Source organism: Erigeron canadensis, chromosome 4, assembly GCF_010389155.1.
Source record: "Erigeron canadensis isolate Cc75 chromosome 4, C_canadensis_v1, whole genome shotgun sequence".
Lineage (NCBI taxonomy): Eukaryota > Viridiplantae > Streptophyta > Magnoliopsida > Asterales > Asteraceae > Erigeron > Erigeron canadensis.
In genome coordinates this window covers 28,697,505-28,710,151 of record NC_057764.1, presented here as the reverse complement: position 1 = coordinate 28,710,151, position 12,647 = coordinate 28,697,505, and the positions used below count along the sequence as shown (strand labels likewise).

At 33.5% G+C, this 12,647-nt stretch overlaps 1 protein-coding gene across 1 annotated transcript; it reads left to right on the top strand.

The window, feature by feature from the left end:
* The first annotated feature begins 3,616 nt into the window (after nt 1-3,616).
* On the top strand, nt 3,617-8,202 carry LOC122595159 (T-complex protein 1 subunit alpha). Its single transcript, XM_043767482.1, has 16 exons — nt 3,617-3,758; nt 3,890-3,954; nt 4,665-4,754; nt 4,885-4,971; nt 5,104-5,163; nt 5,265-5,315; nt 5,457-5,552; nt 5,686-5,751; nt 5,960-6,177; nt 6,280-6,376; nt 6,462-6,683; nt 6,774-6,878; nt 6,962-7,090; nt 7,173-7,276; nt 7,366-7,456; nt 7,817-8,202. Exons 1-16 carry the CDS (start codon nt 3,695-3,697, stop codon nt 7,898-7,900), a joined length of 1,629 nt encoding a protein of 542 aa, XP_043623417.1. The 5' UTR covers nt 3,617-3,694; the 3' UTR covers nt 7,901-8,202.
* The last annotated feature ends 4,445 nt before the right edge of the window (nt 8,203-12,647 follow it).

Here is a 12,647-nt window from a genome sequence, read left to right as displayed (position 1 = left end):
TATTACCCCACAAAAGAGGGCGGAACGTATACAATACTTATGATACATTGAATATACTTATATACACCTTATCCTTCCAACTCAAACTATTTTTCTTTGACCTTCCATCATACCATCTAAAGCTAAAAACTTTAATCATCATGACAATCTTCCTAACATTGACTTTACAAAATTACAATTAGAGAATTTGTGTTCGTTCCTGGCATTCTATAAATACCAACATGTTACCATTACAATTCTTTTGAATATCTTTTTGGTTTTTTTTTCTTAGCCCGGCGGTACAACTTGGGGTGCAAAGGGGCAAATGTCCCACTCAAAATTTAGATTTTGTCATGTATATTTAATTTTTTTTTATCTATTTTTTAAAAAAATTCTATAAGTTTTAGCATTTTGATCCCTTTTATATTTATCTTTCACGAATTTTTTAATTTTACCCCATTAAGATTTTTTCTGGTACTGCAAGTAACCCGATGTAACTATGGATATTAGCTAAATCCTTCATAGAGAACACAACAATTTGACTCACCTTACACCAAGTACCAACATTCATAATGGCCATATACTTCACTTTGTAATTACTCAATTGACATTATCAGTGATTTCTTTATTACTAAATTGGGAGATATTTTTTTTTGACATTTTCTTAAGCAATGTCCTTAAGCATTATTATAGTGTTGTTTTTCTAACATTTCTTGTATAGTCACTTAAATACAGTATGTGTAGTCAATTCTCTTCAAACTATTCTATTTTGTATCATCACATTAAGAAATCAAACCTTTTCTTTGTTTTATTTATAGCATCGTTAATAATTACATTATTTTTATCGTAAACAAAAAATATTTTCAAAACACCTCAAGCGTTGACAAATATAAACGAGAGTTTAGACTTTTATATATTACTTTCCAGTGTTAAACTGCTACTCAGAAGTCAAGAATGAAAGACCAAAATGATTATCAGGTGGTTAGGCCCATCTAGAATCTCACATGCTTAAAATTTATTAGGGCGTTGGCATCGGACGCAATATGAATGTGTGGTCACTGTGGCACCACCTCGCCACACCGTCGCCAACCCCTTACCACGCGTCGTGGCTTCAAAACGAGTGGTCACACCACGCACTCAAACTTCCACTTTTCTTGTGTCAACGGCTACTTTTGACCCATGTAACGGCATTTCCTTTTTCTACTTTTTTTAACTTTAATTTTTTTACTTATATATATATATATATATATATACGGTAAAGCTATTTTGAGAACCTTTTTTTTGCGAGAACCTTTGAGAACTTTTCAAATCAAGCCCAACCGATAATTATTCTTTACATGAAAATTGTTTTTTGATTGTTTTCTGAATAACTTATGTGTAATTTTAAAGTTTATAATTGTGTGGAGCATGGATTATCATCCATTATACAATTATGTGGAGATTTGGATTCTTGATCACATGTGCACGAATATTGCTATGATCACATGTATGCAAGTGATCAAGAATCCAAATCTTCACATAATTGTATAACGGATGATAATACATGCCTCCAAACAATTATAAACTTCAAAATTACACATAAGTTATTCTGAAAATAATCAAAAAAACAATTTTCATGTAAAGAATAATCATCGGTTGGGCTTGATTTGAAAAGTTCTCAAAGGTTCTCGCAAAAAAAAGGATTCTCAAAATAACTTTTCACTATATATATATAACACAACACATACATTTTCTCTTTCAAAAAACACACTCCAACTCAAACACAAACACAATTTAAAAAAATGGAAAAACGTATTGGTTCCACTACAATCATCGACGAACCGTTCAAATAGTCCGACGATCGTAGTTTAGAGGTGTTGGCGACGCCATTGAGTCCGAAGAAGCCAAAAGTTCCAAGAATTATTATGTAATGTTTATGGTTTTCAAGAATTATTATGTAATGTTTATGTATTTTAATGTTTTTAGTTTAATGAAATTTAATGTTTAAATAAAATAAAAATTGTAAAATGAGTGGTGAAGTCAGTGGTCAGATGCCAATGAAATTTGGATAAGTGGTGAGCGAGTGGTGGAGTTAAGATGACATACTATGATTGATTAGAAGTGAGTGGTGGAAAAAGGGATGGAAGGTGGGTTGTATCCCTTTTATGAAGCCCAAGTTGACTCTTTAGTCTTATCCTCTGATAAGGTTAGAAGTTATAATGTTGGAAAATGATTAATCCTCTTAATTAAATAGTTTAATAATTCTCTTAATTATGAGATGGTGACAAGTGAAAAAATTAATGGACAAAATTAGAAAAGAGAATTAATTGATACTATATGTCACATTTTTATAAGTAATTTTAGAAGAATTTTTAGATTAATTTTTAAAAGGATTTATCATTTTTCTATCATGTTTTCTCAACTCTCAAGCTTAGTTTGTGTAAAAAATTAAAAAATTTGGAAGTGAAAGTTTTTTCCTCTCAAATCATTCAAAATGTGAGAAGAACATTTTTAGAGACAATTAATTAAAGTTTTTTTTTTTTTTTCATATTCTCATATTTTATTTTATTTTTATCATAAACTCAATAACACAACTTATTTTATAATCTTTTATATTTTTTATTCTTTAAAAAACTCAAAAATATAATATTAATACATTAATTTTGTTGTTTGGTAAATGATCTAATAAGACTTTTGCTAATGTGAGTTGTAAAGAATTTATAAAAGTTTCCTAACTTTAGATTTGATAGCATAATGATTAAATTCAAAAAGTCATAATATGATGTAAATATGTACTAAGGAGGGATGGGCATGAGACCGGTTTTGCCTCGTATCAGTACCGACGTTATCAGTCCCAAAAATCACAAAAATGTGGTACCGGTCTGGTCTATTTAAGGTGAGATTAGGATGAAATCGGGACGGTACCGGGAAATTCCGTAGTTCGCAGGATTTTTCTGGTCCTGTCTCGGTTCCAATTCTGAAAGCATAAAAAATCAATACCGGTCCCGATCCCACTTGAGACTCGTAACTATTTTCGGTATCAAGATCGGAATGGTACTGGACGGGACTCAAGGCTTGATATTTTTGGCTCATCCCTAGTGCTAAGTGTTGTTCTGGGGAAAATAAAAGTGAAATGACATATGAACCTTTAACCTTGTGATTCTTTGGGCACAAATTAACTTTTCTTTAATGACTAGCCTAACGCATTATTTACCTTTTATGTTATAAAGTCTAGAATCCAACTTTGTGATAATTGCATAAAAAGTCTTTAATAGTAGCCCAATAAAACATTTGATATGAATGTTTTTATTTATCCAAACATTAACTTTTTAAAAAAATTTTGGTTATATTTATTGAGCATATAAAAAAAAGTTTAATTTACATATAAATAAAGTTATATATGAACAAATATTTGATGGGTAAAAATTTGTAAGCTACCCATAAATGAAACGGATGCATATAGAAGAATGAAAGAAAAAAATCTAATCCGGTCTAACCCGGTCCAAGTGAATAGACTCGTTTAAAAATATATGGAAACCGGGTCAGAAAACCCTGGAATAAAAGTAGCAGAAACACAATACACTAAAAAGGTTTCACTTTCACACTTCACACATTCACCCTCCAAATCACAAAACAAAAATTAGGGTTCTATAAAAATTATAAAAAAAAACCCCATCATTTCCACCTTCAAAATCCAAACAAAAAATAAAATAATAATAAATAATAAACACAAAAAATGTCACAGCCTCTTGATATTCTTGGAGATCGTCAATCTGGCCAAGATGTTCGCACCCAAAACAGTAATTTCTTAAACCCTAGTTTTATTTCTATATTTATAGCTAAAAAAATGTAAACTTTTATATATACATATATATATATATGTATATGTATATTTGTATAATGATGTATGGATGTTTCTGTGGATGTGCAGTAACTGCTTGTCAATCTGTATCTAATATTGTCAAGACTTCACTTGGGCCTGTTGGACTCGATAAGGTATGTATATGAATATATATATATCTATAGATTTTGGTTTGGTATATGTGTTAATGTGTGTTTTGTTATAAAGTTTAGTTTAGGGTATATAAGGATTTGTGTGCTCTGGATCTAATAAAAGTGAATATTAATCTTGTAATTTTTCATAATTAAGATTTGGATTAAGGATGTGATTTGTGACTTGACACTATAGGGCCTATTTTTTTTTATTTTTTATTTTTTAATATTATTATTGGTGAAGTGTTGTATTGATATAGTTTGTGTCTAGATAAATATGATCTAGATGGATTAGCGATGTTAGTTTAATGTGTTGAGTGAACAATGTGTGAAAGAAATTTACTGAAAGTCGGTGACTTGATGGAAAACGTAGCTCATTGGCGGCTTTTTCAGTCATTTTCTTATCTGGTTTAATATAAACGCCATCTTAGATAAGTCCTAACAAGTGGGCATTTTACTTTAAATAAAGGAATATGACCTGGTTCTTTTTTTTTTCTTCATCACAATTATCTTTGTTAAATAGTCTCCTTTTTAGTTGATAAGCTCTTCATTCATGAGTACATTAGATTGGTCATATAATGTTGTTTGTGACCTCCATATGGAATTCCTCTTATACTTGATGTATACAATTCACTTGCATTTTTTTTATCTGATGTATATTGTAGTGAAATTTAACTTTGCCCGAATTTAGCTAATGTGGTTTTGTGTATCAGATGTTGGTTGACGATATCGGAGATGTAACTATCACAAATGATGGTGCTACAATTCTCAAAATGTTGGATGTTGAGCATCCAGCTGCCAAGGTGAGACATGACATTTTTTATATCTTTCGGTTTATTTTCTTGGTTTTTTTGTTTTATATATTGATGTCTTTTTAATTTTTAGCCTGTTTAATACGTGTTAAAAGTACTCTGAGTTCTGGCTATTATATAGGTTCTTGTTGAATTGGCCGAGCTTCAAGATAGAGAAGTAGGAGATGGCACAACTTCTGTGGTCATTATAGCCGCTGAGTTACTCAAGGTATAGTTATTTTCGAGTGTACAAATCGTTGTTATGAAGATTATGTTATTTTGAAGACATAAGTTTCACAAATAAATCTGAATATTATCAGAATCTCTTATAATAATGTATGACACCATGATTATTTTGCAGAGGGCAAATGATCTTGTAAAGAATAAGATTCACCCGACATCCGTAATAAGTGGTTACAGAGTGAGTGTTGCTCAATTTTTTGGCTTCTCAATATGATTATAAATCATTTTTTGGAACTATCTTGTTACATTTTTCTTACAATACTTTTTTTTTTATGTCAGCTTGCAATGAGAGAAGCATGCAAATATATCGAGGAAAAGCTTGCAATCAAGGTACCATATATTATTAAGTTATATGGGGAGATGCTGGAAGTTAGCTTTTGCTAGAACTGGAGTTTCTGTCTTTAATCTAAACATTTGTCAGACTCTTTCGCTATCTTGTGACCATCTTACTCTGGTATATCTTTCTTTTAGGTTGATAAGCTTGGAAAAGATTCTCTTGTGAACTGTGCAAAGACAAGCATGTCTTCAAAACTGTTAGCAAGTGATGATGACTTCTTTGCAAATTTGGTATATTCAAAGATAGACTTTCATCTTATTCTTTCTTCTGTGTTTTGATAATTCTGATGTGTTTCTCGAGTTGATACACCTTCTTCAACTTCTTAATGCCTGAAGAAACAATATGTACTGGTTGTATCCTTAGGTTGTTGAAGCTGTACTAGCCGTGAAGATGACCAATGCTCGGGGTGAAGTCAAGTACCCAATCAAGGTTGGTCATTGATTATGTCGTCACTGTTTCTCCTTTAATTTTTTCTGCCAATTGGTAGAAAGTTTTTTGTGACATGATTACTCTAAATTAAAAATCACACTTGAAACATGATAAGTTTACAAAATTCATTCTAAGATTTTCATTCATTGCCTGCTAGTTTCTGGGTTGTTTTTGACATTCAAACCAACTTGACCAATCTGCCTATCAGGGAATCAATATATTAAAAGCTCATGGAAAAAGTGCTAAAGAAAGCTACTTGATGAAAGGTTATGCCCTTAACACTGGACGCGCAGCACAAGGAATGCCTATGAGGGTTTCTCCTGCAAGGATTGCTTGTCTCGATTTCAATCTCCAAAAGACAAAAATGCAATTGGGGGTTCAGGTTTTGGTCTCTGACCCACGTGAGTTGGAGAAGATTCGTCAAAGGTGGGACACATCATATTTTATTTGTTTTGAGGCCTAGTGCTTCAATTATCATATGAATATAAATTTATGTTAGAGCTTACCTTACAACAAACTATGTTACAGAGAATCTGATATGACGAAAGAACGTATTGAAAAAATACTAAAGGCTGGTGCTAATGTTATTTTAACTACCAAGGGAATTGATGACATGGCACTTAAGGTGAGATGTTTGTATTTTGAATGATGTTCTGTTTATTACATGATGCATATTCAATTTTCTAATTGAATTTTTTGTATCAACTCAGTATTTTGTGGAGGCTGGTGCAATTGCCGTTAGACGGGTGCGGAAAGAGGATTTACGCCATGTTGCCAAGTCCACTGGTGCAACTGCGGTTTCAACGTTTGCTGACATGGAAGGAGAAGAGACGTTTGATTCATCATTCCTTGGATATGCAGATGAAGTAGTGGAGGAGCGCATTGCAGATGATGATGTGATACTGATAAAGGGAACTAAAACAACAAGTGCAGTATGTGATATAATTATATTCCATTGTTGTTTTTTCGTACCTCTAAACGTTGCATATCTCAATTGATTGGTTTTGTGATAATTGCTACAGGTTTCTTTAATTCTCCGAGGTGCTAATGACTTCATGCTTGATGAAATGGATAGAGCTTTGCATGATGCTTTATGTATTGTCAAGAGGACCCTCGAATCCAATTCAGTAAGTTTATATTTTAAAATGCATATATATGTACACATGCACACTTACACCATATACTGAATATTGGTAAACTGTTCAATCAGGTTGTTGCTGGTGGAGGAGCAGTTGAGGCTGCATTGTCTGTGTATTTGGAGTACCTTGCTACAACTTTGGGATCGCGGGAACAGCTGGCAATTGCAGAATTTGCTGAATCATTGTTGATAATTCCAAAGGTTTGATGTGGTCAAGTTTTATATGTCATCTAACGTTTTCATAACTCTATCCTATATAAAATGTTTCATGTTTGTTGTACAGGTTCTTGCTGTCAATGCTGCGAAGGATGCAACGGATTTGGTAGCCAAACTGCGTGCCTATCACCACACTGCACAAACTAAGGCAGATAAAAAGCATCTATCTAGGTAACATTCTATTATTTAGTTCATTTTAGTTGATAATTTCATCTCAAGTGACATACTAATTTCTTTCTGAATTGTGTTTTTTTTTCTAGCATGGGTCTTGACCTAGTAAAGGGTACAGTTCGTAACAACTTGGAAGCTGGTGTTATAGAACCTGCAATGAGCAAGGTTAAGATACTACAGGTGAGTTATCAGGAATTTGTCTTCGTATTTCGTGGGTTGGAGATTTGACCCATTTATCGCCACTGGCGCTTGCTTTCCGTGCGTGGGCGGGGTCCCTTCTACTTGATCATATTTATTTTAGCCTCGTAGGGAATATATCATCATTTCACTTACTGATTAGTTATTATATTAGCTGTAGGAAATGGGTCATCATTTGACTGTTTTGGCCCATCCACTCTTCTTGATTTTGACCTGCACAACATATTCTTCTTGCTCCATACTTCTATTGACACATTGCCCTAATTTGTTACGACATGTTTACCTGTTTTGCCACCTTTACTTGAGGCCTTACGAAAAAATTGTTTCTTTATTTTGTCACAGTTCGCAACTGAAGCAGCTATAACGATACTCCGAATTGATGACATGATTAAACTTGCCAAGGACGAGAGTCAAGATGGTCAGTAGACAGTTTAAGGTCAAGAGAGTTCACATTTCTTTGATGGATACTGCTAAATTTCCTCTTGCAGTTGCAACCCAATTCATCTTTTTGGTTATCTGGAAAGTTTTGGTGTGATTGATCTTTACAGTGTAAGATGTCTTTGTTAAACTAGATGCTAGTCATCGGTATGTAGCCTTAGATTTTGAGACGGTTCATTTGTGAGAACTGGGATGTTACTTGAGATATTTTTAGTTATGAGAGTAAAGCTTACATATCTTTGAACGGGGTTTGTAACCTTCTTTACTTGATTGATGTTTTGATTGTTTAATTTTCTCTGTTTGATTACATAGTTTTGTTGTGAACGCTTGCTTGCTTTGATACTAAACATTATTGTACTCTTTCATTTCTTCACATATTATCATTGCGCCACCTTTTGTAATTCGTACACTGCCTGTCTTGCGGTCTGCTTTTGTCCAAAGTCATCTCTGTTCGATGAAATGCACGACCAAACTACTCTTATATTTTTATTTTCTTTGAACTTTAAATTATTATTTTTTCTTTTTAATCAAAATAATAGTATACGAATACAGCTCCTGCCACTTGCTATTTTTCCCAGTTTATATATTTTAGCATCTCTCTGATTCCCTTTTATCTCTCTTGCTGCCTTCCACCTCCACCATCTGATTGCTACCAAATTGACCTAACGATTATAAGTTTTTAATTAATGTTATATATTTATCTTGCTGGTTATTTTTTAGATGAATTTGTGTGTGTGAAAGTTTCATTTCAATGAATGTAAGGCTAAATGTATTTGAAGTTCAAGTTTGCTGACGCAGTGACGGTGGTGATGGCAGGGAAGGGTTGTGGCGGGAGGAATTGTGGGTTTCCAGATATGGTTTGAAACTATATCAACGAGGAAATGTGACGGCATTGTAGTTGTATTGCATAGTATGCAAATAGCGTAGCCGTGTAGGTATCTGGTGATTGGGTCAATAGTTGTACCTTGCACGTCTCGGGGAAGATGGTTGAGGTTTACTCTTATGTGGTTTGGGACACGTCAAATATTGATCGGTTACGTTATTATCTAATAAAAACAATGGAAAAAAAAGGATTGACGGACGTGGTTAATCTCTACCGGACGATGTAGAGGCATGCCATTGAATCCAATCACCACTACTATTTCAAAAAAAAAATTATTATTATTGTGAAAAAGATATCGAACATGTGATCAGTTTTAGTGTGGTCAAATTGCGGTAGAATCCAGATGTAGACGCACTTTCAAAAGATTACATCGCTATTTATATTATCCCTTTCCTTTAGAAAAAAAAAGAAGGTAAATAACACATCATATTTCTTACATGTTTTCGATGCGAGACTTAAACCCCTAACCTCTTAGATGATGATTAAATTGACATCTCGGTAACTAAGAAGCAATCTGGTATGAAAAACACAAACTGGCCATGAATTGTAACTTCTAGTATTCATTAGGTGCTAGCGAAAAAGTTGAAATGGTAACTTATCTATGGCTTCTATCCATTTTATGATTACAATTCCCATATATACAACAAAAGGGAGAGGTGTAGTCGGCTAGTTTTATCGGCAAAAACCATCGGTAAACATCGGCTAATCGGCTACATAATAGCATCTCCATCGGCTTGTATCGGCAAATTTAATCGGTTAGTACTTAGTATTGGCTATATATATCAACTAGTTTTGGCCGATCCTTGTGAACGTTGGGAGCGTGTACTTTGTGACCGTTTTTTTTTTTTTTGGTTCTTGTGCTCACCGGAAACCTAAAATTTTTTTGGGAGGTTTTCGATTTTGAGGCTCGATTTACGTTTTTCTTGGCTTCTATTGCCGGAATACGTGCCGATAAAACTTGTCGATGCTCCTAACGTGATATATCACCCCTCCGGTGAGATCCGAAACCCCTTTTTGGGGTTTCCGGTCGTCGCCGGCCAAAAACGTTCACTTTTACAGCCAAAACTTTGTTTGGCTTTGACAGGGGTGTAGTTGGCTATGTTACTACTTGTTCCTTTGGTTTTCCTACGATCCCTTTTTGGGGTTTTCGGTTTTCCGATGTGCTTCCTGTTGCTTCTTCCTGTGGTCTTGCATGTTGCATCGGTTCTCCGGCGAGCCCTTTCTTGGGTTTTCCGGTGAGCCCTTTGCTGCTACTGCTGTTGCTACGGCGGCTTGTGGTTTTCCGGCGATCCCTTTCTGAGTTCTTGGTTAACTGCTGCTACTCTGCTACTGTGGAATGTTTTCCGGCGACCCCTTTTTGGGTTTCCGGTTAGACTTCCTGCTTATATATGTATATTTATGTATATATATATATACATTGCCGGATTTTTCCTTGGTAGTGTTACGGTAGCGATGCCGGATTTTTCCTTGGCAGCGTTGCCGGATTTTGTTCCATTAAAGCAATAGGTAGCCGAAAAAAGTAGCTCATAGCCGATGATGATATCGTTGAACAGTTTTTTAGGTTACCGAAAAAAATGGGCGATGATGATACAAATGTTCGTAAAAATGGGACTCGAATGATCCGGGGCGTATCTTGGCGGGGTAAACCCTTCGGGTTAGCAGTCATGGTGTCTCCGACTTCCAAAATTCCCGACCCCCAAATTCTGAGCCCAAGTTTTATTTTTTACAAAAAACGGTCACTTTTTTTAGTTTTCCGGCAACTATTTCCGGTTACATTTATTTAGTTTTGAAATTGGCAAATTGGTTACTTTTCGTATACTATACCGCATGTTTTGGCTACTTTTTGGCAATGACACGTGGCGATATATGATTCGTCGATAGCTTGTCAAACTTGCCAATTAGCCAATTTAGTGACATTACACCTCTCCCCCTAAGAATCATTGCAGTATTTCGTTTCCCCTTGGCATGGCATTCGAAAGGTTTTATCTAGATTGTCGTGTATTCGATATACGATTATTTTTCTATTCTAACATTGGAAATTTGTAAAACAAGATTAATATTAGAATAACAAAGACAGTATGAACACTTTTATATAAAAGTCAGAATTTGAAGACCACTTTTATTTGGCCATATCCAACACAATCTTCAGTTTTTAATTTATTCCCAATTTTAAACTTTCAATTTACTAGCATATTTTAAACCACCTCTTACTAAACTTTTCGGTTTTAAACGGCCATGCTATTAATATTAAATAAAAATAATAATTCTTGAATTAAAAAGACCACGGATACATTAATAAAAATAAAATTAAGAAACAAAAGTAAAATTCATAAATTATAAACTTTCTACCGTTGTGTATTACTTAAAAATAAAATAAAATTTTGATATGTTCAACTATTCTAATGGGAAAAAAAAAAAAGTTAGGACCTCCAACCGGAGCTCATTGGGGTTGGCACGACGAATCTGTGCGTGGTGTTCCCCGGGAACCGGCTGGAGATGGTGATGTCGGTCAAGTTCTTGGTGATTTTGGACATCTTAGAAGTAAAATAAAATATCTACAATTATGTGCAATAACCATTTGAAGTTGGAAAGTGAGAGATTGTCACACAAACTTGACTTTTGGGGTCCATAACCTTAATACTTGATGAATTATTATTTGGTTATTTAATAATTATGGAGGTGAAATTAAATACTAGTGTCACTATATATATTTTGTGACAATGCTTTGTAAAATAGTTTTGATTATTGATATACTCATATGAAATTTCTTGTTTTCCTCTCTATCCTCTCTATCACATGTGTGTTAGTGTATGAATTCCCTGATTATCGGTATTTATTGTGAATCAACGATAATTAGAAGAGTTGTCCTTGATATTCTTAAAATCAATAGATTCAATCATTTATCCCAAATCTTCCGCTACATCAGATGGCCTTATAAGATAGAGTGTACCTTTTCAAAATGTGACCTGCCTTTATGCCACAAATTTGCTTAAATCGTGGCTACATTTATGTGTCGTTAAATTGGACTCTTTTCGCATTTGTCATAAAATTTTTGACTTCTTTCATGACAAATCATTCGAGCATTTTATTTTATTTGTATATCCTGCATTGAAGAGCGTTCTCATCTGTCACCTCCCTTTATTTTTAATTATCTAATATTGTTATTCATGTGTTAGATACTTAGATTAAGAAATGATAGATGACTTAAAATTTATGCCTGAAAATATATGTTTAAAAAGCTAGATGAAACGATCATAGTTAAAGACGATACGACAAATGACACCACCAACTAATTTAGTTTCTATTTATATTCAATTACTCTTTATTTTCAAGCTCTTCATTGTTGTCACATCATGCTATAAGTGTTAACATTTCTCATTAACTATCAAAGTTCAAACGAAAAAATAACAGTAAAAGAAAATGTTATAATTGCTTAATACATACTAATCACTAAAAAAAGTCTTCGACTTCCCATGGGCCATGGTAAATTGAAATTAAATTAAAACCGGGTGACGATTTAATTTAGTTTAAATTTTTATGTGATGAAATAACTCATTCCCAAAGCTCGACCAATATCATGAAAATAGAAAAACGTAATACTATGGTGACCTACAAAAAGATAGATTAATCCTAGTTAAAATCCTAAATACAATACCACTACTTCACCACATAATTAAAGAGAGAGAACACAAAATCAAAGAGACAAAATAATGAAAAGTTGTAATACAAAATCAAGGAGGGGTCCATGATTAAGTTAAGTAATTATAAATTTATTTTGATTGCACCAAACTCGGTTGTCAAGTAGCCATTATTTGACCTTAAACAAATAGCATTCAAATAACAAATAATCTC

Coding starts and splice junctions, on each gene's coding strand:
- LOC122595159 (XM_043767482.1), top strand. CDS start 3,695: ATGTCACAGCCTCTTGATATTCTTGGAGATCGTCAATCTGGCCAAGAT. Junction 3,955..4,664: donor GGCCTGTTGGACTCGATAAG/GTATGTATATGA, acceptor TTTGTGTATCAG/ATGTTGGTTGACGATATCGG. Junction 5,553..5,685: donor ATGACTTCTTTGCAAATTTG/GTATATTCAAAG, acceptor TTGTATCCTTAG/GTTGTTGAAGCTGTACTAGC.